The following is a 23,025-nucleotide window of genomic DNA, read 5'->3' on the forward strand; positions in this document are numbered from 1 at the left end:
CTCTCGTAGCAAAGATGATAGCTGAAGATAAAGAAACTAAAGTTTTTCAATCCCGTTTTTCGAACTCTAATCGACACGCCGAACGGCGACGGGGCGCAGAAGCGCGATAAATTTTAACACTTCGCCCCATTGATGTATCCCCTCCTGTCGTTTGCAGAATGAGGGTTACAATCACAAATTTGTAATGACTTCCTACGTTGTGAACTGATGATTGCGGGGGACACGGGAGAGTGTTTCGGAGAGACTGAAAAGTGATGAATTTCTGATGCGATGAATGTGTGCTGTCATTTTGTTGGAGGCAAACTATTGCAACTCACAGAGCAGAATGTGGACGATTAACTAAATCACTAATTAAATGCCCTTAGCTAGCAGCGCAGCATACACCTCCTATCTTGTAACGTAATGCGTGAAATCTGTTACTAGCTATTGGTATTATATGTATATACCCGAATTATTTTAGACAGTTAATGTTTATCACGGTTCCCTATCTCGGCACGCCTAGGCCTTTCGTTCTTGGATGTAAAACTTACAAAAAAAAACATTCTCATTTAATTACCCTATGTTCTCGTATTGAAGTTTGACTGGTTCTAAGCTTTCGCATTTCCCAATTGCTATTTACCAGGACACCTGGGAGAATTACAGTAGTATAATAAGCTGATCTGTGTGTTATTTCCTGACACCTTGATACTGCTTATCATGAAAAGAGTACATTAACGATTCGTAGCTTAATACGTCGAAGGAGAATATTTTTTTCTGTGGAACTACGTACGCCAATAATGATTCCTACTAAAATCTACTTTAAAGATACACCACCTACTTTTTTATGGGGTGAGCGCTGAACCTCGACGGTCTCTGCTTCGGGTCCGCCCTGCCCACCTGTAGCTTTGCGGATCTTGTTCAAGTTAAACAGGACTCCGTCTTCTGCCTTCCAGACACTCAAGCACAACCACTTCTATCCAGCAACAACCTTATCAGAACTGCCCCGTTACTGACACAAGGTACACGTTAGATGTACGTGTCACAGGGTATGGTTATTGATGTTTCTGTGAATACCCAGCGTATATGTATACGATCGGATTGCTGCTAGTGGTAAATTGTGCGTAAACAGATTTGACATAAAAAATGTGGAACGAAAACCTAGAAAACTCCTTAGTCAGTTACGGAATAGATCATATGCGGCTCAAGGAACTCACAGATGACACGCATGCAAATAGGTTTACCGTATAAATATTAGGTGGGCTTATAGTGTAATACTTCAATAGCATAGCAAAAGATACTATGCCGTCAACAAACAAAACAAGAAAAGTGCACGCATATCGGAACAATACATGTGCATAAACACAAAAAAGGAACTTTAGATTCGATAGCTGATAGGATTTTTTGTATCATACGAGAAATGAACGGAGACTTATGTTTTAGTTGTTGCTCGTGTACAGGTGAGGTGTGGCGCATTACATTCAGTGGACTCAGGCTAAGTTAACCCATGTGGCCGTCATAAACACCATCTTTTGTTTATCATTGGCCTTACTTGGTGTTTATTAGGTGAACGCGTGCTATGATGTTAAGTATACTTCCAGCTGTTACAGACCCGTTCCATTTGCAGGGTAGCACGTTGTGTCATAGTGTTCCGTTCGTTTCTAGGGTGACACCCGCCGTCGAGAGAAGAACCTTCCTCTATGTGATTCCTCAGTTCTTTGCTTAATCTATAGAACTCACATCGATAGGAGAACGGCCTGAAATGATAGCATTCCCAACATGTTAGTCAGGCTCTGCTTATGTTCAGTCACCTTCGACACCTGCACCGTTAAGTACCAGACAGTAGTCAGAGTCGCTGCAACGCTGGCTTCTGAGCGACTGATAGGATTCTAGTGAGACGTCGAGATGGGTTGTCCTTTATTCTCATAACGAGACCAGCGTACGTCCTGTTATCTCGTATACTGCCTAGACAGAAAGCCTAAGCGGAGAGGCTGTAAACTGGAAAATGGTCAGGAGTACAGTGTGAGCCAGCCGGCTAAGAGGCAGTTCCCAACTTGAAAAGGAGACACCTGTCATGTAAACCGTTTTGATACGCCGACGATAAACAAAGCCATATGGGGGATTACGAAAATAGTCTTTTGAATGCAACAGGCGACGCAGTTCATATTCGCTTTTAATGCATAAGAGATAAACAATTGACGTTTGTATCACTCGTTGATCGAGTTTCTGGCGTCAAAAACGAGGAAATATATCAGAGTTGTTAAAAGAAATTAAACGGAATGTTGACGCTTCCGGAGTTCCTCATAAAGGACTTGTATGCCGTGGAGCATATATTATAACGCGCGTACTATCGCACACACACATTAAGATAGTCAAATCCTAGTTAGCTAAATCTTTACCTAGACTAACGTACTGTTGATAATTTACACCAGATAGATAGCACAGATATTACACTCTTGAAGTCCGTATCCAATGCGAACTACTGCTTAATTTGCTCGATGATAAGACCGGATAGAAGGGATCCACGATGTACGTTAGCGGTTACAAACTAAAGGTGTATCGTGACTAGACTTAACCTACATGAGCCGACCCAGAGAAAAGACGACATGTCGTTGAGGATAAATGGAGCGAAGAACTGATTTGACAGTTGGCTAGCTGTTAGACCTGCGCGAAATGCTTTTTGCCCACTCATCGTCGCTGCTAAGTCGAATTCAGCGGGGCAGTGAGAGTCTTGGACGAATGACGCAGAACGACGGTCTGTTTCCTGTGAGTCACCAATGAGGGTCGACATGGAAGAGGACAAGAAGGGCTCCTGGGGCAGATCGAGCGATGAGATGCGGAGGCAAGAGGAGAATGAAGAGAAAGCAAGGAAGAAAATAGAGATAGTGGTGTGCGCTTCATTTCACCCAATGACGAACGCTCTATGGGGGTCGGGCTTTGAGTGAGGAAGGAACACGGGGTTGTCCAATCGTCCTTTAGCAGAATCCCCCGTGATGAAGACGATTCCTCGTGCTTTTGTTCGATTATGTTTCTATGGCCTCATACTGTCTGCGGCTGTACCAGGAGTATTCAACGGTACTAAGGTGGCTCGGTCTTGTAAAGCCTAAGGGGAAAGGTGCCAGAGGCCCGATTATCCTGCTGAGTCATATACAATCGGCTTGGTATTTCAGATCGTCTTCTAAATTAGGGCGCGCAGTGTTTAAGCCAGTTTGTCACACTCATTGTAATGAATCTCGAGGTCCAATTTGCATCTAGTTCATTGCGACGTGCTCATGGTAATGGACTTTCGATTGATATACTGTACATAACAAGTAATGTAAACTACAAGTTTACTATCCTTAAATAAGAAATTAAATGGAAAATCTAGGTTCTTTTATAAAATTAAGTGAAAATGAAACTTTCATGCTTTTTGTAGAAAGCTTCATATTCTTAGTTACAACACAGGTAGACAATACTACAGTACGATTCGAGTTATTTGAAGTGTTTGCCACCTTTACCAAGATGGAGCTAACTTAATAAGTAGATAATAACTTCCCTTTTAGTCCTTTTAGAAAAACATTGTTAGCATGAACGGTTCCCTTATGCTCTGTAGTAGCATGCACAGACCATGCAGGAGATTTGGCCCTATATAGATGATCTTCGCACAGATGCTCGCAAAGAAGAATACTACTGGTTCTGCAAGTGAGGAGCTCGTTTATGTTATTCATCTTCCTTTATGTTCGCGCGTCGATTTGTTGATGCCAATTTGTCTACTTGCAAAATATGACCCCGCACACCTACGGGGTGGGGGCTCAACATGCGGCGAAAGTGGTCTTTTGGTATCGCAAGTGCCATTTTTCGCTCGTTGGGTCAATAGTTTTGTGGTTCACAGCCCTCCAGGCAACACGCCATCTACCCGTACCAACTATCGCATCCATAAAGCTGAAAGTGGCTAAGAAAGGGGTTGGCTATCTGCAGCGATTCAATGCCACGCAATAGTGAACATCACCCCTGGGTGTAACCTAGGAACGTTATTTCAAAGCCATAATATTAATAGCCATTTCGATAGCAAACCAATACTTCTCTACTGCACATAAGTATTATACCGAACGGTTCGGTCACGTTAGGCAGCTGTACCTCTTGTTTTTAAGAATATTACGAGTACACCGAACATTTGATATGCTGTCATGTACAAAGACTAGTACAAATGTTTTAATATATAGTTGAATTGTACAATATGTTCTTAATTGAATAGGGAATTATAAATCGTATCTGAATCTATATGTTATCTCTATGAATATTTTCCCCTTTAGGGTACTTTAACATGGAAAGTAGTATTTAAGTGCACAGCCATACCGTATGAACCCATGTGTGAGTGTTTTACACCCGCTTTTTATTCTCTCTCCACATTCCTATAAATTGATAGCTACTAGGTACGCAAATAGTCGTTCAAGTGTCATGGCAAACTTTGCTAAATGGCACAGGAAGTTTAGAGTACCAAAAAAGGCTGCTTCGTCCCAAAGTAATTCACAAAAACATAACAGAACGCTGGAAAGTGGTATTTCTAGTTGAATCTTTCTTGTGGCTGGAAGAAAAACTCGAACTAAAAAGTTAAAGCTTTAGACTCAAGGGCAGCTGACGTTAATAGTGCGCAGACTTCTCATGAGTTGTATTGCCAAGGCTGTTTCTGTAGCTAAAATGCAAAGGACGACTCCCCTGCTCCTTGTCGTTAAATGGAGTGTGAGGTATGAGGCAGAAATTGTGCTCCGTCGCAATTGCTCGGTTCACAGTTCCGGTTTCTACGCGGCCCCTAGCTCTTCGCCGTTGTTCCTGTGTTATCAGGAGGTTTGTTCCGTACGTAGCTGCAAGCTGGCCACCAAAGCTGGACCAGAGCTTGTGTCTCTCAACGGGACCATCGCTCACAGAAGACACAGTCCTACCTTCTGTGAAGGACCAAATTCACATCATCTTACCGCCTTCCTATCACACATACACACATGCCCACACACGCACAGACTATATATGTATTTTAGGTTCATCCGGTCGCTCTTAGATTCTACTGCGGCTGCTACCCTGAGACAACGTTGAAGCAAGCGGGCGACTGCTGGGCGAACGGCCAAGCTGGCAAACTGACAAAGCGGTGCCATTCCATGACTTTAGTCGCTACGTGCATTATCGCTACTTACATGGCCATCCATGGTTGTTGCACTTTTGCATTGGGTACTCTGCTCGGCCAGAGCTGGTGCTGCCGCGATCAAAACGCTGCTTAAGGATCGAGTAGTAGGAATGAGGGAGTGGAGGGTCAACGAGGGAGTCAGGGATAGCGAAAGGGGGTTGTGGAAAGAATATGAGGAATCCGACCAGTACGACATTATTCATCATCGCACATAATGTCATCGCTCCTGCCAGGTACACAAAGAGCTACTGAAAGAGGTCTATGTTATGATGACGATGATTCTGCTACTGTCGTTTGTGTACCTTTACCGCGTTGCCCTTTAATCCATCTGTTCTAAAGCACTGAGCAGCTGCCGATTATGGAAATGGCATTGAGCCATTGCAAAAGAAAGCACATCATGTCTGAAACTGCTTTTACAAAAATATAACGAGATACTATGTTGATGTTCATATATCGATCCTTTCTTCTTCTACCTGATCAACTAGTCAACGTTTGCACTCATCAATTCTTGAAGGGTGCACAATTACTATACGGTTACTACGACACTATAGCCGTTAGTCTGTTTGGGACACCGTTTCTCTGGATGCTGAACCATCATCTTCTGATATTACTTTTATGTCTGATTTCCCCGACCTGTGTCAGTAGGAATCAGTGCCAAGATATGGTAATTATAAGGAGATTGACATACTATGCAAATCCACTTAACTTACCGTACTCGAAGAATTACTCGGTACATATATGCCCCATATTTAAGTAAGTCCCGTTAAGAAGTGTACAGCGGCGAAAGAGTTTCAACGCAGTGTCTACGAATAGTTGACCTTAACTTGCGATTGTTCTCTCAAATAACGCTCAAAATGTACGTTGCTTTCTCACTAAAGTAAATATGTTGCCACTGAATCCTCGTCAGAAAATGCTTTGCTTCTAAAATGAGTTTTATATGAATGTGTTATTGAGATACAGCACACCTGGGGGTTTTTCAGAACAGAATTCTTTTTAAAAATGGCTCCGCTTAAATTAACGAACGCTTGGGGAGACACAGGGACTCGATACATTATCACCCTGCTCCCAAAGGAGTCTGATCTGGATGCTCCGTTTTTGTTATAGTACGTACACCGCGTACATTGTCTGACAGCGGCCCAATCTCCACTGTACCTTTAAATTCTTGCTTAGTTCCAGAATATAGTTTGACGTTTCTGTTAGAAAACAGAAATTAAATTGCTATATTTTATGGCGAAGTACAACCAACAGATCACTGCCGGCGTTTCGCTGGAGCTGACTGAGCTGCCACCGAATAGCAGGTACAATAAGAAGGCACACGATAAAAACTGGACAAATATGTATCTTTGTATACATTGATAAGAATCAAATTATTTTTCGTGTTTACGGCAACAAGAAGTTATCGCTTTAACACGATATTTCCATATATTGATCCCTCAAGATCCCTGATTGGAAAAATTTAACTGAAACACAGGTGCACCTGTCACGATGACGATCCAACTTATAGTGCTATAGCTTATGAAGGCACTTTCTGTATACAACCGTGAACTATGCATAATAATCGACGTGACAGTTGAATGAAATAAGGAAAAATTGCTTGAATTTAAAAAAAGTTTAGGCCTGCTGCTCTTTAGGCTCAAATGTCAAAGAATAGAGTTCTGATATTGAAAGAGACATAAGGATAAAACGATATAAAGGCATATATGTGCATGTGAAATCCAGGCTCCAAGAGTTGTCAAGTGGAGAGCCTTCAAGGGTGTTCTCGAATTTTGCGGACAGTCAGTGATATTGAAGTGGCGGAAGGCGAACACAGCTCTCAAATCAAATTGAAAACGATACAATTACTTCAGGTGAAGGAAAACTTCACGACCGTCAGCTGTGCCACAAAATTGCATAAGATTGAATCCAATTAAATTAAGCTATCTTGTTGCATGAGGTGATATCAACCATCTAAATGAAATTTGCAGCAGAAACTTTTTTTTTTTTTACAGAAATCAGGGAGATACCTAATTCACTAAGAAAATATTTATGTAGACATAGACTTACGCTTGCCAAGTTACCCAAATTATTTTAGTATTGTTTGTCAAATTAAATAAAAATAAGAATCCTTCGTTGTTGTTTCTCTTCTTAAAAATGCACAAAAATGAGTGCGCTTTAACGCGAAAGTGGGGAGACAACAAAGATTGCCATCCGGCAACAGGGCAAATCGATGATGTAGCATTACACAACATCATGTTGATTGGTACCACACTTTTCACACTTTCAACTTTCTGTTATTATCACTAGGATTACTGTAAGTATCATAATATTTCGCTATTGTAGGACAGTTGCTATTTCGAGGCCTGTTTTGGGAAGTAATGGATTAGCTGTGCGGATCGGTCGGCCTGTATGATCTGCAAATCTGGCTAGGATACCTGGAGGGGGCAAAAGATTGACTATCAGACTTACCGAGATAGAGCCGCACGATCTCTTTTTTTGGATACAGAGATACATATACAGACGCCCGCGAGGTCAGGAGTTAGGGCAAGCTCCCGATATGATACGATATGTTGGGGAAGACGGCTTCTAGCTTTCCGCCCGCCAAGGGTACAGCGACGAACTGATGGAATCAAGGTTGCAGCAGAAATATAGGATCATTGCAATGCTACCTCTAAGGGACGGAATGGGACAAGAAGGAGTCAGCTCCACTAACGTTGCTGCAAAATGCAGCAGTAGGGATGATACCTCGCCGTCGGCAGTGGGACGTGCGTACACTGATGGAGAATCGATACGGCCCCCAGCCCTGAAGGGTGGTCAAGAGGGTAAGAGTTTCTCTTAGCCGTCTGGCTAAGCCTCTATTGAACGCCGCTAGTAGAAGCAATGGTTACTACGGTAGGTGAGTGCCGCCTTTGCAGCACTAGAAGTAGTAGCACCTCTACTTTTGCTTTGCTTCAAAAGGTGAGGAAGCAAGATGTGTGAGAGGAGCTGGGATTCCCTTAGAGACCCCTTTCGTAACGGTTGCTCGGCACTGAAGTGAACGGATGCGATCGAACGGAACCGTCGTCCTCAACAGTGCTCATCGTACATCCTATCATTAGATAACGAAAATAGTAGGTATTACAAAACGACCTGTTTCCGTAACTTGCCCGCGCCTTCTTGGTCTATATATATATATACACATACATGAATGTAGGTAAAATTATTATACCAATAGTTGGAAATTCATTACGAAACAACGAGTAGATTCTGCAATAGAGAAGATTTTCATGTGCTAACGTTGTTGATATTCGTAAGACACTGCTCTGTGGCTTCTGTTATAATTAATGTTAGATTGACTTCGGCCGACTGCTTGCTTTTGGGTCGTTATTGGCGGAGGTCCAGCAGACGTATGCGGATATAAAAAGAACTCCATCACCGACAAATGGGCCGATAAACATCACCAGGAAGAAATATCTTATAAATACATTTCTAAAGAGATCGCTGTGTCTTCAACAACACTCAATCACTGACTGAATGAAAGTACCGACCACTTTTAAACTTCTTAAACGATCATACATGCTCTACTAAGGTGTGAGATCCCTTTGTCTGGATATAGATGAATGTTAGGTGAGAGTCGAAGCATCCGCAACTGTCTGGCAAACTCCACATATGAAGATGTACGAAGATCTGCCATTATTCATCAATAAGCAAGAAGGAGTTCGCTTTGGCGGACTATGATGATCGTAGCACATCAAGAGTATATTTATGCTGATCACGTACCCTACAAATCGTTTCTATGCATGAATGTTGGTTGACTATCTGACTTCCTTCGTTTCGTGGAAGTTTGAACAGTTTTAATCTTAAGACGTTTTTTTTCCTCTCGTCCCCCTCATTCTCCTCTCTTTTTCTCTCGGCTCTTCCCGCAGGAAAGTAGCTAAAGGAATTCAAGAGCTGGTTGGGAGCCATTTCGCTAGCAAAGTAAGAACTATGCCAGCGAAAAGACATACTTTGTCGACGAAGAACAGCTGGGACATGCGCAAGCCTATTGCCATGAACACGTGTCCACGTTTCTGTAATCAGAAGGAATTCTAAACTCGGATAGTCTCCCCTGTACATGATGAGGAAAGAAAATAACACGAACTCTAGAAAGAAGTATAAGAGAGCGAAAAATGAATAATAGACCTCTACTACTATCTTTTGCGCCTTGCTTGCCTTTATTTTGCTTTCTTACTCGTACCACTGACCGACAGATAGAGAAGCACAAGCGGCAGGAAAATCGTTCTCCGGCACCCAGGGGGCGCGTGAGAGGCTGCCGGCGACGACGGAAACCAATGAGATAACTATACGCCGTAGGAAACGACCGAGTTGAGTATTCGTCGTTGTCGACGTGTCTTGTCTAATTTCATAGGGACAGACAGCAACGGCGTGAGACACGATACGAATTCATAATTGACGATGAATCCTCAATGTTTTCGTTTGAATTTGCCCCACGCATAGACGAAGCTATACTGCGTCTTAACTCCATATTGTTGTTCTCAATACGCCTTAGCTTTATTAAATAGAATAAGGTTCAAGGGAATGTGCATACCGCTGTGGGCGTCGTTTTGTATGAGTTTGAAACTAGCTCATAAGCATAGTGCAGATTAGTAATTCTTACAGGACCAGAATTCAAGTGTAGTGAAGCTTTGATTTGTTGTCTTCAACAGTGAAAATAAATGCACATTGTTCCTTTTATAATTAGGATGACTAAGTAATAAACGTTGAAGGATAAATTAGCATAGAACTCCCTTTAATACCCAAGCATCGAGGAAATACGTCATGTCACTGAATCTGTTTAGACACTCATAAGCACATAAAGAGCTTATACCCTGGGATTCGAAAATTACTTATAGGCTCAGACAAAAATACAATGTTAGATCTATATCTCGAGGGTAAAAATGTTTCAGTTCGAAATTTGTATTTGACAGAGTCGACGAGTGTCTATGTATTGGTAAAACGGATGTACTGCTGGCTCTGTCGCGAAGTACATTATGTACGTGATTAACTTTACAAGCCATATTATTGTCAATAACGATGTCCATATTATATTACAGTAGTACAGGCTAAACAAAAACGTTACGCTTAACAAAGCAGGGCTTAATACTAATCAGCCTCTCGTCCCGGTTACCACCCCATAAAATTTTCATTATTACAGTTCATTTACTAGAGCATTGCAATTACTTTTTCCTTCTCTAGTTTTTTTTCGATATTTTTATTCCGCGGCACAACCGTAAATATATTATCAATAAATAAGTAATAACGTAGTGATATGTGATAAAAGCCTCTATCTGCTTGTCGTGTCGCTCTCTCAGTTGTTGTAGCCGTTATTATTATTTCATGGAATAGTTTTTTGCCGTTGGCATCATTCAATTGACATACGCTCGAGTGAGCACTATCTCTAGCGGCAGCGGTGAAAACATCCACAGCAGTCGAAGCTAGTAGTCTATGGGAGGCAGTCATGAGACGGGCAGACTTATTAGGGAACTATTACAGGGCTATCATAGTGCTGCTATCAGCCAGCCGACTGGGGCCTCAGGGGTGCGACTAGATGGGGCCGGTAGAGGCTTCTGAGTGGAGCTGCTGACTATCAACCTGTGTCCTACTGTACAGATTGTGGTGACTCGGCGACCCGGTGCCTCACTCACTGGTGCCAGCCGCTATATGTATATATAGTATAAGAGGCGGATGGTCAGGGGTGTTGGTCAAACATCGTTTATCATTTCGCCAAGGTACAGAGATGATGGCGGCAGCGGCGCGAAATGTAGTTGGTGTCGCCGAGGTGGTCCATATCATCTGTAGCGGTGCCGTAGGGACAAGAGCTGTGGTTTATGGCCTTTCGGCTATTCGAAAAACGCCTGTTTCACAGCGACGTGAATAGAGATAGTTATGAATGAAGCATGCGTGTCGCTGCACGTTTATTTAAATGGGCTTCGTAAGGATGAAGAAGGTGGAAAAGTATGAACAACCGGCGATAGTCTGTATCGAGGGTTTAGCTAAAAGCAGGAGGAAGACAAGGCTTTAAGCCATACTGATCCACAATGCCGTAATAATATCAATATTATTTAGAGTGCAATGGCTTTTTACACTTACAATAGGACAAATCACCTAGTGAAAATTCGGAAGATGGGGGCGGATTCAAAGGTAGGCTGCCTTTAGCGATAGACTCCACATTAGCCTAACTTTGTATGTACGTCAGTATATGCCCCCCCCCCCGCCATCCCCACTCCACCGCGCCAAACTTGCTGTACAGTGCAGATTTGATGGTAGTAAAACATGTTTACGCTCAGCGCTGAGATGATTTCTTAAGAGACTGCTGTCATTTAGCCACTCTGTGATAATAGTAAGCTACTATTCGCTTCATATAGTCGAACCCTTCTGTACTCCGTAACATCTACTTTTCATTAGTTAATTTCGCCATACGTGAATTATTCTACATACCTGATATCGTCACGCTCTTCAAGGAGAAAAGCTCGTCTGAATCATAAGCTGGGGCGAGCATAGAATCTGTCCAAAGTGAAAGCTAGTAAAGTGTACTATGCCATTTGTAAGTATATAACTATTTCCTGGAAAGTCTCGCTATACAAAAACGATATTATTATATAAGCGAGTAATAACAACAAATGGGCCGGTGATGATCCTGAACAAGCCCCCAGGTAGTCAGCAGGATTTGTCATTTGGAAAATCGGTCTTTGTCAGCACCAGCAACGACAATATTTCCGGGCACAGTTTAGGTATGCGCGGAAATGCTCCGCTGAAGGGATTGAACGGGGGCATACCCTTTCGCTTGGCTAAGAGCTATCAGTTTAGGCTAATAGAAACTACGTACTGTATCATACCATTCATTGTTTTTAGGACCGCACAATATCGAGACGACGGCACAGCTGAAACAACGGCAATACCGTCGAAAGGGACGATTTATCTTATTTTAAAAGTGTCTTCGTACGCGTTGTTGTCATTTGTGTGTTTGTGTCAAAATCTATGCGCTTGAAATTCGGGTCCGGTGACAAAAATAGAGAGAGTTAATTTACGATATAGTTGATCTGAACAATGGGTTTTTATCGTGTGGTCGATATCGTGATCCCGGATTTTATTTGTTGTATTTTTCAAGCATCTTCAAAATACGGTTAACTGCTCTTTTCCATGCTTTTGATTATCTTATTTATTTGATATGAATACTCGAAATTACGGCAGGAAGGACGGAATGAGTCAGAATCACGAGATAGATATCATTAACTCGAAATCGATCCTGAAACCCATTCTAAATGACTGTACCTTGTTAGGTATTAGATGCAATCAGTGCAGAATATAAATGGAAAACTATGATTTTTTTTGTGAACGTATTATAACATAAATGTCAAGTTTCCTTATAATTTTTGCATGCAGTCCTTATCCAATACACGCATACTAAGCAGTATAAAGAAAAAGCCTGCTTTGACTTATGTGTAGGTGTGAATATATATTCCCCTGTTTTTCTCGGCATGTGTGTCAATCTGAGGCCCGTTCTATTTTGGGTCCGCTTAAAACTGAGGTCTGTATCTTCATCGTACGGGCTCATCCTTGAAACGATCTAGATTAGCAATGATCGTACGCACCTGATATCTAAAATAAGTTATTCATTGTGAAGGAAAAAATACAAGGTAATTGATTCCATTTTGTATTAATTCGCATATTCAGAGCGTGCGTTTCAATGTTGCCACCTTTTATTTGTTGTAATTTTTTAATGGCCATTTATCGAGCATTGAAATTTAAGCTCGTGTTCTTACTTTGCAAATATTAAATACATTTTTTTCTAAAATTATAAAAATTGAATAACATTAATTAAAAAATAATAATTAAATAGTTAGTTTTGGATAACATTCAATGATGCAATATTTTTCCCTCCTTGACGTCAGCAGTGTCGTCGTCTAATGCAGTTAGCATCTTGTCCAACTCTACTTCAAACGAAAATCTGCTCATAATTTGGTAAAATTTTACGTCTGCGTGAGGGCCGCTGTCAGAGCAGGTGGACGCTCACGTATTGTGTATGGATGATTTCGTCGACGGAGCTGTCTGCTCCTCCATGGATTCGTTTTACCATACCAGCAGCAGTGTGGCTAGAGCAGTATCGTCGCGTATAAATAATGATATTTATTAAATACACATTAGTACATAGAAGTTTCAGGAACCCACGACGGTAAGCAACTAAGAAATTAGTAGTGGGTCCTCGTCGCTCCGCTATCGAAGAGACGCAATCGATTTAAGATTTAGTTCTGTTACTTGCAGCCAGGCCCGTTATTACAGCAGCAATGTGACGCTAGACCGCGGCAAGTGGGCAATTTAAGTTAGTTGCGATAGTTTTGGGTCATTGGGGCCTGGGTCAAATTATTCATTGATTCAAATGATCAGCGTTGCTTGGTTAAACCGTCTGTTTCACCCCAACGAATGTCTCTGTTATTACAGATGGGATCAGTTTGTGCATTTGCAAGCTTCACCTAAAGTGGGGCCCAAACACTGTAAAAAAGTACCTCCCATACAAGATATTATTGTTTGGTGTATTTTTGATGCCATATTTTTTTAACGAGCGACTAGCTATTTTACCAGTGCTGCCGCTGATACAATAACATATCTTTTCGTTCGCCTGTCAACGCATACGCATTTTTTTGCGAAACTGAAATTAGCCCTAACCCTTAACAGTGAAAAACGCCAGAAAACTTTCATTATCCGACCCATTTTGAATGTTGCAAGGTGTTTGTACATCGCATAAATAAATATTCCTTGTAGTACTAACAAGCATGCATATATATTGTATTATTTTACGATATATAGTTAAGCTTGTCACTGAGAAACGCATTAATTTTGAGTATGAAATTTTTACGTTGTACCTTGTAGAAGTATCGCCAAAAAACCTAGACTATCCTTAAATCTATCCGGAAGTGTTCTCCAAGTTAACCTTCCTTAAGTTTCTACAGCAAATCTCAATCTCCTAATAGCAGATCCGGTAGGCGTTTGTGTGTGTGGACGTTAGGGTTTGACGTATCCACTTTAAAGCATGTAATTAAATTAAAGTTTAGGTTACTTCACACTGGAAAATGTACTTAGTTTATTCTTTTGATTTAGTACGCGTCCCAGCGGGAATTGAACCAGAAACTTTTTTAATTGGCATCACCGACGTTGTCACCGCCTCAGCGAAAACGACTTCGTTCAGGATGTGATATCCGTATTGTATATTATCGTTATCAAGTGTACCTGTTGGACGCGCTGCAGCTGGACGCCCTACTACATATAATAGAGCATCCATGGCATTTTCTTTTATCAGGAAAAGAAAAACAGCCAGCATAAGCTCTGCCCTTGCCGCGTTCTTAGTTGATCAGAGTTAGAGGGGCGTGGACGGTCCTCTAGAGGGCTTCTTATTCATAAAAGTCATCTACACTCCACTGAACAGTGTCTATGTGCATCTCCCTGCGTTCTGTCCATCCTGCGCTGTACTCGGAGTACTCTAAGCTCCTCCTGTGGACTTCACGACCTCCACCTTTAACTCGTTGTTACTAAAACCTTCAGATCGGCTCCTTTTTACAGATGGCGGGTTCAGCTGAGCCCCTTCTTTGCAGAGTTTAGTCATTGAAGCGGACTAGCGGAGCGTACCGAAGACCCCCCACTGCCCCTCCACTAGTCGCCCAGCACCAGGCTCGAGTTCTTATTCGAGTAGCACTTCGAGCTATTGGCCGCTGGCTTTGTAGGGCTGGACTGGTAAACTTGAGCAGCTGACTCAATATCAAAGCATTCGTGTCTGAAAAAGAAGACAAGACCGTGTCTTTTCGCACTCTTCTCGACCATTTGCTATGTGGAGCTGGAATTGAGTAGACAAATGCTTTTCCTTACAGTTTAGTGCATCATTACACTTGACTGGGTTAGGTCAGGGAAGACGAAATCATGATGATTGCTAAAGCAGAACTTGCGAGTTTTTATACAAACTAAACGCGCAAGATTAGGGCACAAAAACATCTTGTTCTCGTGCGAATCTCTTTCTGCTAACTTTTCCGGGGGTTACGCAGATTTGAAATTGTTCTTGTTATATTGGCCAATAAAAGGACTGTCGCGTACCTTCTTGACTTAACCGGCAAAACCTGGGTGATTCTGATCTATTTAGATTCTTTAAACTTCCTGATGTTTCATCCAGGATATTCTTTGTTCGAATGAGTGTTAAAATACGTTCGCTCAAGTGCAGCTGCGGTTTCGCAAAGAGATGCATACCACGATTACCGGTACTTCATGCTTAACTGCTTACACTTAGTTCATGCTTAACAGATGAGCAGAAATAATTTGAAGTTGTTCCAAATAAAGGCCATTGAGCTGCGAGAATATATGTGCGTATGAGATGAGGATGTCTTTTATGTAGCAACGATTCTACAACTGTTGCACAAAAACGCTACATTGATTTTCTCAGACGAGCTAGCTAGGTTTCGCCGGCTTAATTTCTAACTTCTGAGTTGACGTCATAGTTCTTATGTTATAGTTTAGCTGTTGTGACGTCGCCGGTACGAAGCGTCATCGTAGAATGAGGTACATAATAGTTAAACGCCATGGTTGATTCATAAGCAAGCTTTTTAGGACACAACGTGTGCTCTGTTCTGTGTGTCTGGCTATTGGGCCGCAATAGCAAAATAATCTTACAGGAAACATCACACAGAGCAAACGTATTGAGCACTATTTACGCACAATCACGTAAGACGTAGGCTTAGATAACGTCTCAAGACAAAAAGTACCAAAATTTAGTATAAAAATACCACTCGATATTTGAAGCCCTCATTCAGTACACTATCGCACCTTACATATTTTAAGCCAAGAGATAATTTTCCGTTTTTCGTGATCTTCAGCAGCATTATGAGTACACGTGTAGTGTAAGTTGTTCTAAGTTCTACCGCTTAGCTCTCTGGCAGCTATTTTCATATAAACCCGAGCCGTATATTAGAGATAAGCTCGTTTCATATAGACCCGTCAAATCTATGTCGAATATTCACAATTCAACGGCATTAATGCAAATTTAAAGTAATATGCCTGCCGTAGTTAAATAGACCTACACAGTGACAGATAGTGTGCAGGGGATTCGTGGTGTCCAGTGCCGTTGCCATACTCGAGCATATCTGAACGTATCCGAGCCTGGGCATTGTCTATATTATAATGGACTGCGGCTTTGTTTATTTGGCATTGTGCCGTATTCAAATTGGGTCGACGAAGGGATTGTTGCTGACGAATCGGCCTGTTGCGCCTCGGCTGAGGCGCAACAGGCCGACTGGTTCGAGCTAATGCGGATCCGAACGTCGAACAGACGGGGCATAGTGAGAACTCTCCTATTGGAGCGGATGATGATCTATTGAACTAGCAGAGTTTGCCTGCCAAAGCAGAACGAAGCGTTGGGCTTATTATTTTAGTTGGTAATGATAAGCCTGCACCGCTACCAAGGCATAGCGTTCTGCAGAGACGAAACGATATACTACAGCCGTTTCGTGCTTCGACGCACTGTTACGTACACTATGCACGCGTCGAATACACAAACCGTTTTGCGATGCTTGACTCATTATCTATAGTACACGTGACGACGACGACGACAACAACAGAACTTTGCATGGGAACGCAGGCAGTGCAGCTGTGCTGGTCGTCGCAGTATAGATCTACACGATTCGAACACAAATCGATTGCTTCATAAAAGCAGATAACTGCACCTAGTAACCATACGCCCTAGGCCTGGCCAAATGATGTAAGTGCATTGGGCAAATTTTAGTTACAAAATCATTATATCGACAACATACATAAATGCGTACAAATGTGTGACAGCTCGGACAAACAGCCAAAGTACGGCCCATTTGCCCGTAACCGTTCTTTAGGCTTCGAAGAGAAGGTAAAATAAGTACAAAAAAATGACACAAACTTAGACTTGCGAAGTCGTGCGTTGATTGCCGAATCGGCGGGAATGGCAAATGTATTGTGAAGCACAGTTGAAAAGCATGACTTCTAGGTTTATCATATGGCGTAAATGGTCAACTGCAATACTTGTTTTGCAATTTTTTTTATGATTACCTATATCAGCCTTTAATCCAGAGAGCAAAAAATAGCTTAGGCGGTTCTGTATGCCAGGTGCGGCTATGCGAGACGGTTGTCAAAAACGCCGCCGTGAGCGCGTAATCCGTCCTTGTGGTGCCGTAGAATACAACTCGAAAAAAACAACCTTGAAATGAACAGTTTTGGAAGTTCCACGCTTACTAGAGGGTACTGAATGGAGCAAATGAATTGTGACATTGCCCAATTCACTTTTCGAGATTTCTCTTTTTAAATGGGTACGCGAACATCCGGTAGATGTTAATTAGCCGGGAGCAGGCGCGTAAATTTCTTTATAATTTACTATTGTAAGAACTCTGAGGAAGCCCATTATTATATCAATCGATTATACAATAATTGCGTCAAACAATTCTCAAATTTTTTTTTGCGGAAATTAATCTTGTGCCGAAAACTAGCCTTAACAGAATTGTCTTCATCATAAAACACAACCTAATTTGGTTCTGTATAGTTCGCTTTTTTCAACTCAACTTATGAAAGATACTTTAGCTTTAGCACACTTCAGTCCACATCAGCCATCTAGGGCGAACCCGGTCAATGCAAAAAATCGCTAAGCACGCAAACATGCTTCAGCGGCGCTTCCTTCAAACCGTGCGCAAAAATGATCCCCTTTGTATCAACCGAAAATGACCCTCGGAGCAACCCTGTCTCGCTCTTGAATCCTGAGTAAAATAACTTTTGTTTGGTTGTTCGTCGTCTGAACTTCACCACTCCACCCGCCCTCGCTTACGTCCTCTTCGATGCTCAGGCCATACGCAAGTCAATATATGCGAGCGTATGGCGATCACACTAGTATGTCGGTGTGTTTCTTGTGTTGGAATAGGATTTTTAGGAGACCTGGCTTCCGCTTGCTATTACATTAAGGGATTGGCTGGGTGGGGTGAACGTTTGAGATGGCGTAGCATGTTTTTTTTTGCAGGTGGCTGCCGCAGCAGCACGATGAGAGCGCGAGTAATAATAAATGTAGCTGGTGACTTGCCTGTACTTAACGTTGCCGTTTGGAGATTGCAGGGAACAAGAGTGGTCCCGTACGCGAGAATATAAAATAGAACATACGCAGGGCTGTGCAGGCAGTAATCGAGCGATAGGGAGCTGGGGGAGCGGGCCTGAAGGTGAGAGGGACTTGCGAAACCGAGGAAAGGGAAAGTTGATATATTGCAAGCTTATCGCCAAAGTAGAATATATTAATTGTTTATTTTAGCAGACAATAACTGCCCGACCAGGCGACTATCATCAATGCCCCCACTATTGGCCTTGCTTTCTATCTATCGTGACAGTTTATTACCGGACACGACGCTAATGTAAACAAAGCATATATTGTTGATCCCCTGTGCAGTTCGCGTGATTCCACCTCGACAAAGGTAAGCGTCCTGTATCGTTTAACTTGCTAAACACATACACACACCATACACACATATATACATATAGGCAGTTGATTGTAAAGCATTAAAGAAGCCTTAAATTTTCTCTGGTGACGTGGTGAAGCTTTTCGGTATGCAAGAGTCGTCGTTGACTGCAGATTCAAAAATGGGATTCCTACATGGTTTTACTACGTATTGTAAATAGCGTGACGGTGGTGTCCGCTCTAACGACGTCTGATTAGAGCGTGTCACCAGCTACCTATTGCTTTTATATGTACGCTGGCTTTGGCCAGTTCTTTCTGAATGTTTGTGCGGGGATGTGTATATAGCCAATGGAACGATATGCCGTTATGTCGGCGTTTTCCGCTACTCGTTGTAAAACAATTCAAATCCATAGCGTACCAAATTTGAGTTAAACCTATCCAAACATTAATTGCGTTAGCCATTAGAGCTTCCTGTAGCCTGACCCATATATACATGAACTCGGTATTATGGTAAACTAAGTGCATTTTTTATGGGGTATAATCGATACCTCAATTATATTTTTCCTGCTTTTGCAGCGACTGGAGAATAATATTATGTCACAAAATTCGGGGATGTTTTTGGCGTGTACAGTTTATTGAGTTATTTATTCGTGCTACAAGGACCCTGCCAATGCTATATTATACATTGTAATTATATAAAAGACAAAATACGTCGAAGCAATCAAGTAACACTCCTGGTTTTCTTAACGAGAGGTATTGCTCTAGTACAATAATGTGAAACCGCTTACTACTATTAGGCCTCCTGTTATAGAGACAAATACTATAGAAGGTAGCGTGCCTAGCAAGAGGTCGACAGTCGGATAAGGCGTAAGCTTACAGGTCGAAAGAGAGATACTTGAAATGGATGCTTTGCTACGAGTCGGTTTTCCCGAACCCCTTGTAGAATGAAAGATTAATGAGTCGTTGTAGGTGAGAATTTGCAGACGTAAAATTATGGAAACTGTCCTACGTTCACGACTTCACATCAACAATGGCATCTAAAAGACAGCAATATGAAAAGCCGCAGAGCGCACTTCGACCTCACATTAGCACGCTTTCCGTATAGTTATTTTCTGGTTGTGCTTGTACATATCGTCAATAGCAATTTTTGATTCAGAGAGGTTTTTCTAAGGCTCTTTGCACCGCTCTATTGCCTTCTTGTTTATTTATTTTCAATGCGCGCCTTATTGCGTTCGTTCAAACGATTTTATTTTAGTGAAATGTTCATCGAGGAGTCCGGTATGAACGCAACTCCTCAATTTCATAGAGCATTCGTTATGCTTATGTAAGACATTTTAAGTAAGCGGACTCCCAAGGTACAACCTAATATTTTGTTCGGTGACGCCCCCTCCGAGCTCGAGCATTACACGCAACGTCTTTCTGACGAAAAACCCTATGCTTAATAGTCGTGCGGTGTGTGCTTGCATATACCGTATACTTTCCAAGTAAGCATCTAGGTTATACAAACATATCTACGGTATCTTACTATGAATGAGCAAACGATTGACAAAATTGTGGGGCAGGGATGTCAGTACGGACACTTGGCCACTAGTGCCTTTCAATTTTATGTTGTAACCGACTCCATGAAGCACTCCCTTTGTAAACATTGTTCTTCTATATTAAGGTTATCTAAATAACATTGTTACAATTGGGTTGCGCCCCTCCGTTCGGAAGGCGTAGATATAGTAAATAATAAACGAGCGAAGATAATTACATTTTTAAATCTAATTCGTTCACAACTACTCGCTTATCGTCTAGCCACTCAGTATATGAAATATTAACCTGACTCATTGTTTTTTTCTTTGTTAATTCTCTCACAATAGTTAATACAATACAGAATCGATGGGTCCGCGTTGGCAGGACTTGCATCATATCTTGCTATGCGCGTCGTGGCCTCATTTGCGAGTTTGTGAAAATATTTCGAAATAAAAAAGTTATCTAGTCTCATGGTGAGAACAAGGTGCTTCAGAACTAGCAAAAAAAAACAGTATACAAGTGCGACCCCAGTGAATGAACCAGCATCACACTAAGAAGATATCTATATCTCACCTTTTTCCCTATTGGGGATGTGAGCCTTTAACGGGATCGCCTTGCTGTACTCCAAGACAGCTTATCAACCAGCCAAGAGTCATTTTCATCAAATCACGCGAGCGCGGTCTATGGGATCGAGCGGCCGACTCTAAAAGAGCTTATTGGGAAATGATCACGTCATCTTTCCCTATTTTCGATGGTAAGCACCATCTCCAGCAATTCGCTTTACTTGGCAGACGATTCGCCTCGAATAATGAGGTCCAAAGAGCCATTTTTGTTTTTTCATTATTTCCAAGAGACAGAAGATCAAGATTTATTCTGTTTTACTATAATTGCTGTGTAGTTCCAGTCTTATACGTTACATAATATTAGCATTTACGTTCAATACGGAAAATACCGTTAAATTATAAGATATAATTTGACCAAAAATTTTATAATCTTCGGTATTTTTTCAAGTAATCAAGTATAAATGGTTCCATTTTGATCAAATACGTAGAGGAATTTTATGACGTATAAGTAAATTATATTCTTTAATTGGAGCTGAAAGAATTATTTCGAAAAATAAATTTTTCGTGTTGAGCAATTCGAAGTAAATAAATAAAACAGAATATTCTTGTAAAAGAAATATTAAAATAGTTAACTTAATCAAAATATATCACGTATCCACTCAGAATAGTTAGGATAATTAAAATATTAAATTTATATATACATTCAACATGTTTGATCAAATGTTAGACCGCAGAGCGAATGCGGTTTTTCCACGTGGAAATGAATCGAAGTAGACATTAGAATGCTCATAGTTGTTTTGATCGTTGATTTGGTCTTGTAATATGGATGACGCATTGCGTATCCCGACCTACGAATTTTCTTAATGCAAATCGGCAGCATTTGTTTATCGAGAGTCTGATCTTCCTTTGCTATTTATTTTCCTTGCCTTCGGTTTCACCCTATTTAAGAAGCACTGAAGATATCGCTAATGCAATAGTGTACAACTTTTCATTAATGTTACCTAAATTAGTTTAGGAAAACTCAAGAAACCTGTCTTCAACAAAAATAAATAGATTTAATCAAGTATTTTACAAGTTTTTTATTTTTTCGAAAAAAAGGTCAGCGATGTCAATGACTGTAATTATCTTGCAGGAATTAGATATGCATTCAAATGAATAATTCTAAACATACCACTTAAACTTCGTACAAGCACTAGCTATAGGTATATGACATTCGAGGACAACTTATGGTTAAGATTACTCCCTTTGTACCGATATACATGTGACCTTAACGAACAATTAACTATAGAGTCAATGAGATGTATCCCGAAATGGATCCCGAGTTCCCTGGAATTTCCTATTCAAATCGTAATGGTTTCATAAGGTCCTTGTGCTAGAGCCAAAGGATTAGTGAGTCACCAGTTGTAGTCACCCCCCGATGTGAACGGATGGTTGATACGATACAGACGACTGAAGCTACGAGGAGGATAAAAGGAGGGCTACAGGAAGGCACGCTGAAAGCGTTACGTTGTCAATGCTGGTTGCAGACGACGGTGGTACCTCGCCGTGCGAAGTGCGAGTGAAGCGCAGGCGGACTGTTCTGAGGGGATGCTACGGTGACACTGCCTCTGCTGTTAAGGGCAGGATAGAGAGAACATTGCGGGCAGCCAACGAACGGAGCAAACCCAAAGGGCTTCCGCTCGAGGGCAGCCGGGCAAAGCAGCTTAGCTTACCCAGCTACAGAGTAGCGACCTCTCCTACCGCCGCTGACACTGCTGCCCATATGATGCCTGGCGACGAGTTGTCTCGGCAGAGAGCGTCTATATAAGGCCGCCATCGGGGGCCGATTAAGGGCAGTTAGGGGCCGAGGCACCCTAACGGTGGGTATGCTGTTCGATGCTGTGATCCAATGGTATGCTTGCTGTTCTCTCGCCAAAACTCACTATAGCCGCGTTCTCTGCGCTTGGTTACTATAACTGCTGCTGTTACTGGTGAATGAGTAAGGCAGAGCAAGGCTGGCGGGGCAGGCCAAGTGGCCAGACAACCTGGCAAAGGACGGCAACATTGGTTGTAGTATTCCGCGATTGGAGTTAAGCTAAGGGGTGGCTTTTCGGAAAAGGCAAAGCGTACTTCGGAGGGTTTCAATTCAGCTGAGCTAGGAAGTCGAGAAAGCCAGGGCAGGATAGGATATGGGGGTCTGGTCTCTCTGAGAAACAGTGGGCAACCAGGAATCGGCAGCTCCCTTTTCTGTCTCTCTCGCTCTGTCTAGCTCTGTTTGAGGATTGAGATCCGGGAAAAGGGAAGGGACTAGAGCATTTTAGGATTTTAGGGTTTGCTAGAGAGCAGCGGAGTGAGAATTGAGCTGCGAGGGACGAGAATGGGGATAGCAAATCGGGGCGATCGCTGGG

At 42.0% G+C, this 23,025-nt stretch overlaps 1 protein-coding gene and 1 long non-coding RNA gene across 5 annotated transcripts in view; one reads left to right on the forward strand and one right to left on the reverse strand.

Annotated features, from left to right (window-relative positions):
- Positions 1–23,025, forward strand: part of LOC111272048 (uncharacterized) — a 70,758-nt gene that overhangs the window by 12,526 nt on the left and 35,207 nt on the right. The window lies entirely within an intron of this gene.
- Positions 1–23,025, reverse strand: part of LOC111272047 (uncharacterized) — a 47,188-nt gene that overhangs the window by 1,593 nt on the left and 22,570 nt on the right. For 2 of the 4 annotated variants that reach the window (XR_002687287.2, XM_086973142.1), the window contains one exon: positions 21,693–22,662. The exons of the other annotated variants lie outside the window; for them this stretch is intronic. Coding sequence is in view for 1 of the 2 variants with exons in the window: in XM_086973142.1 (XP_086829268.1) it covers positions 22,603–22,662 (60 nt within the window). In the remaining variant the exon portion in view is untranslated. Of the gene's footprint in view, positions 1–21,692; positions 22,663–23,025 lie in introns of those variants that run through there. 4 annotated transcript variants of the gene reach the window in all.

Source organism: Varroa jacobsoni, unplaced genomic scaffold (genome assembly GCF_002532875.2).
Source record: "Varroa jacobsoni isolate VJ856 unplaced genomic scaffold, vjacob_1.0 contig01482, whole genome shotgun sequence".
Classification (NCBI taxonomy): Eukaryota; Metazoa; Arthropoda; class Arachnida; order Mesostigmata; family Varroidae; genus Varroa; species Varroa jacobsoni.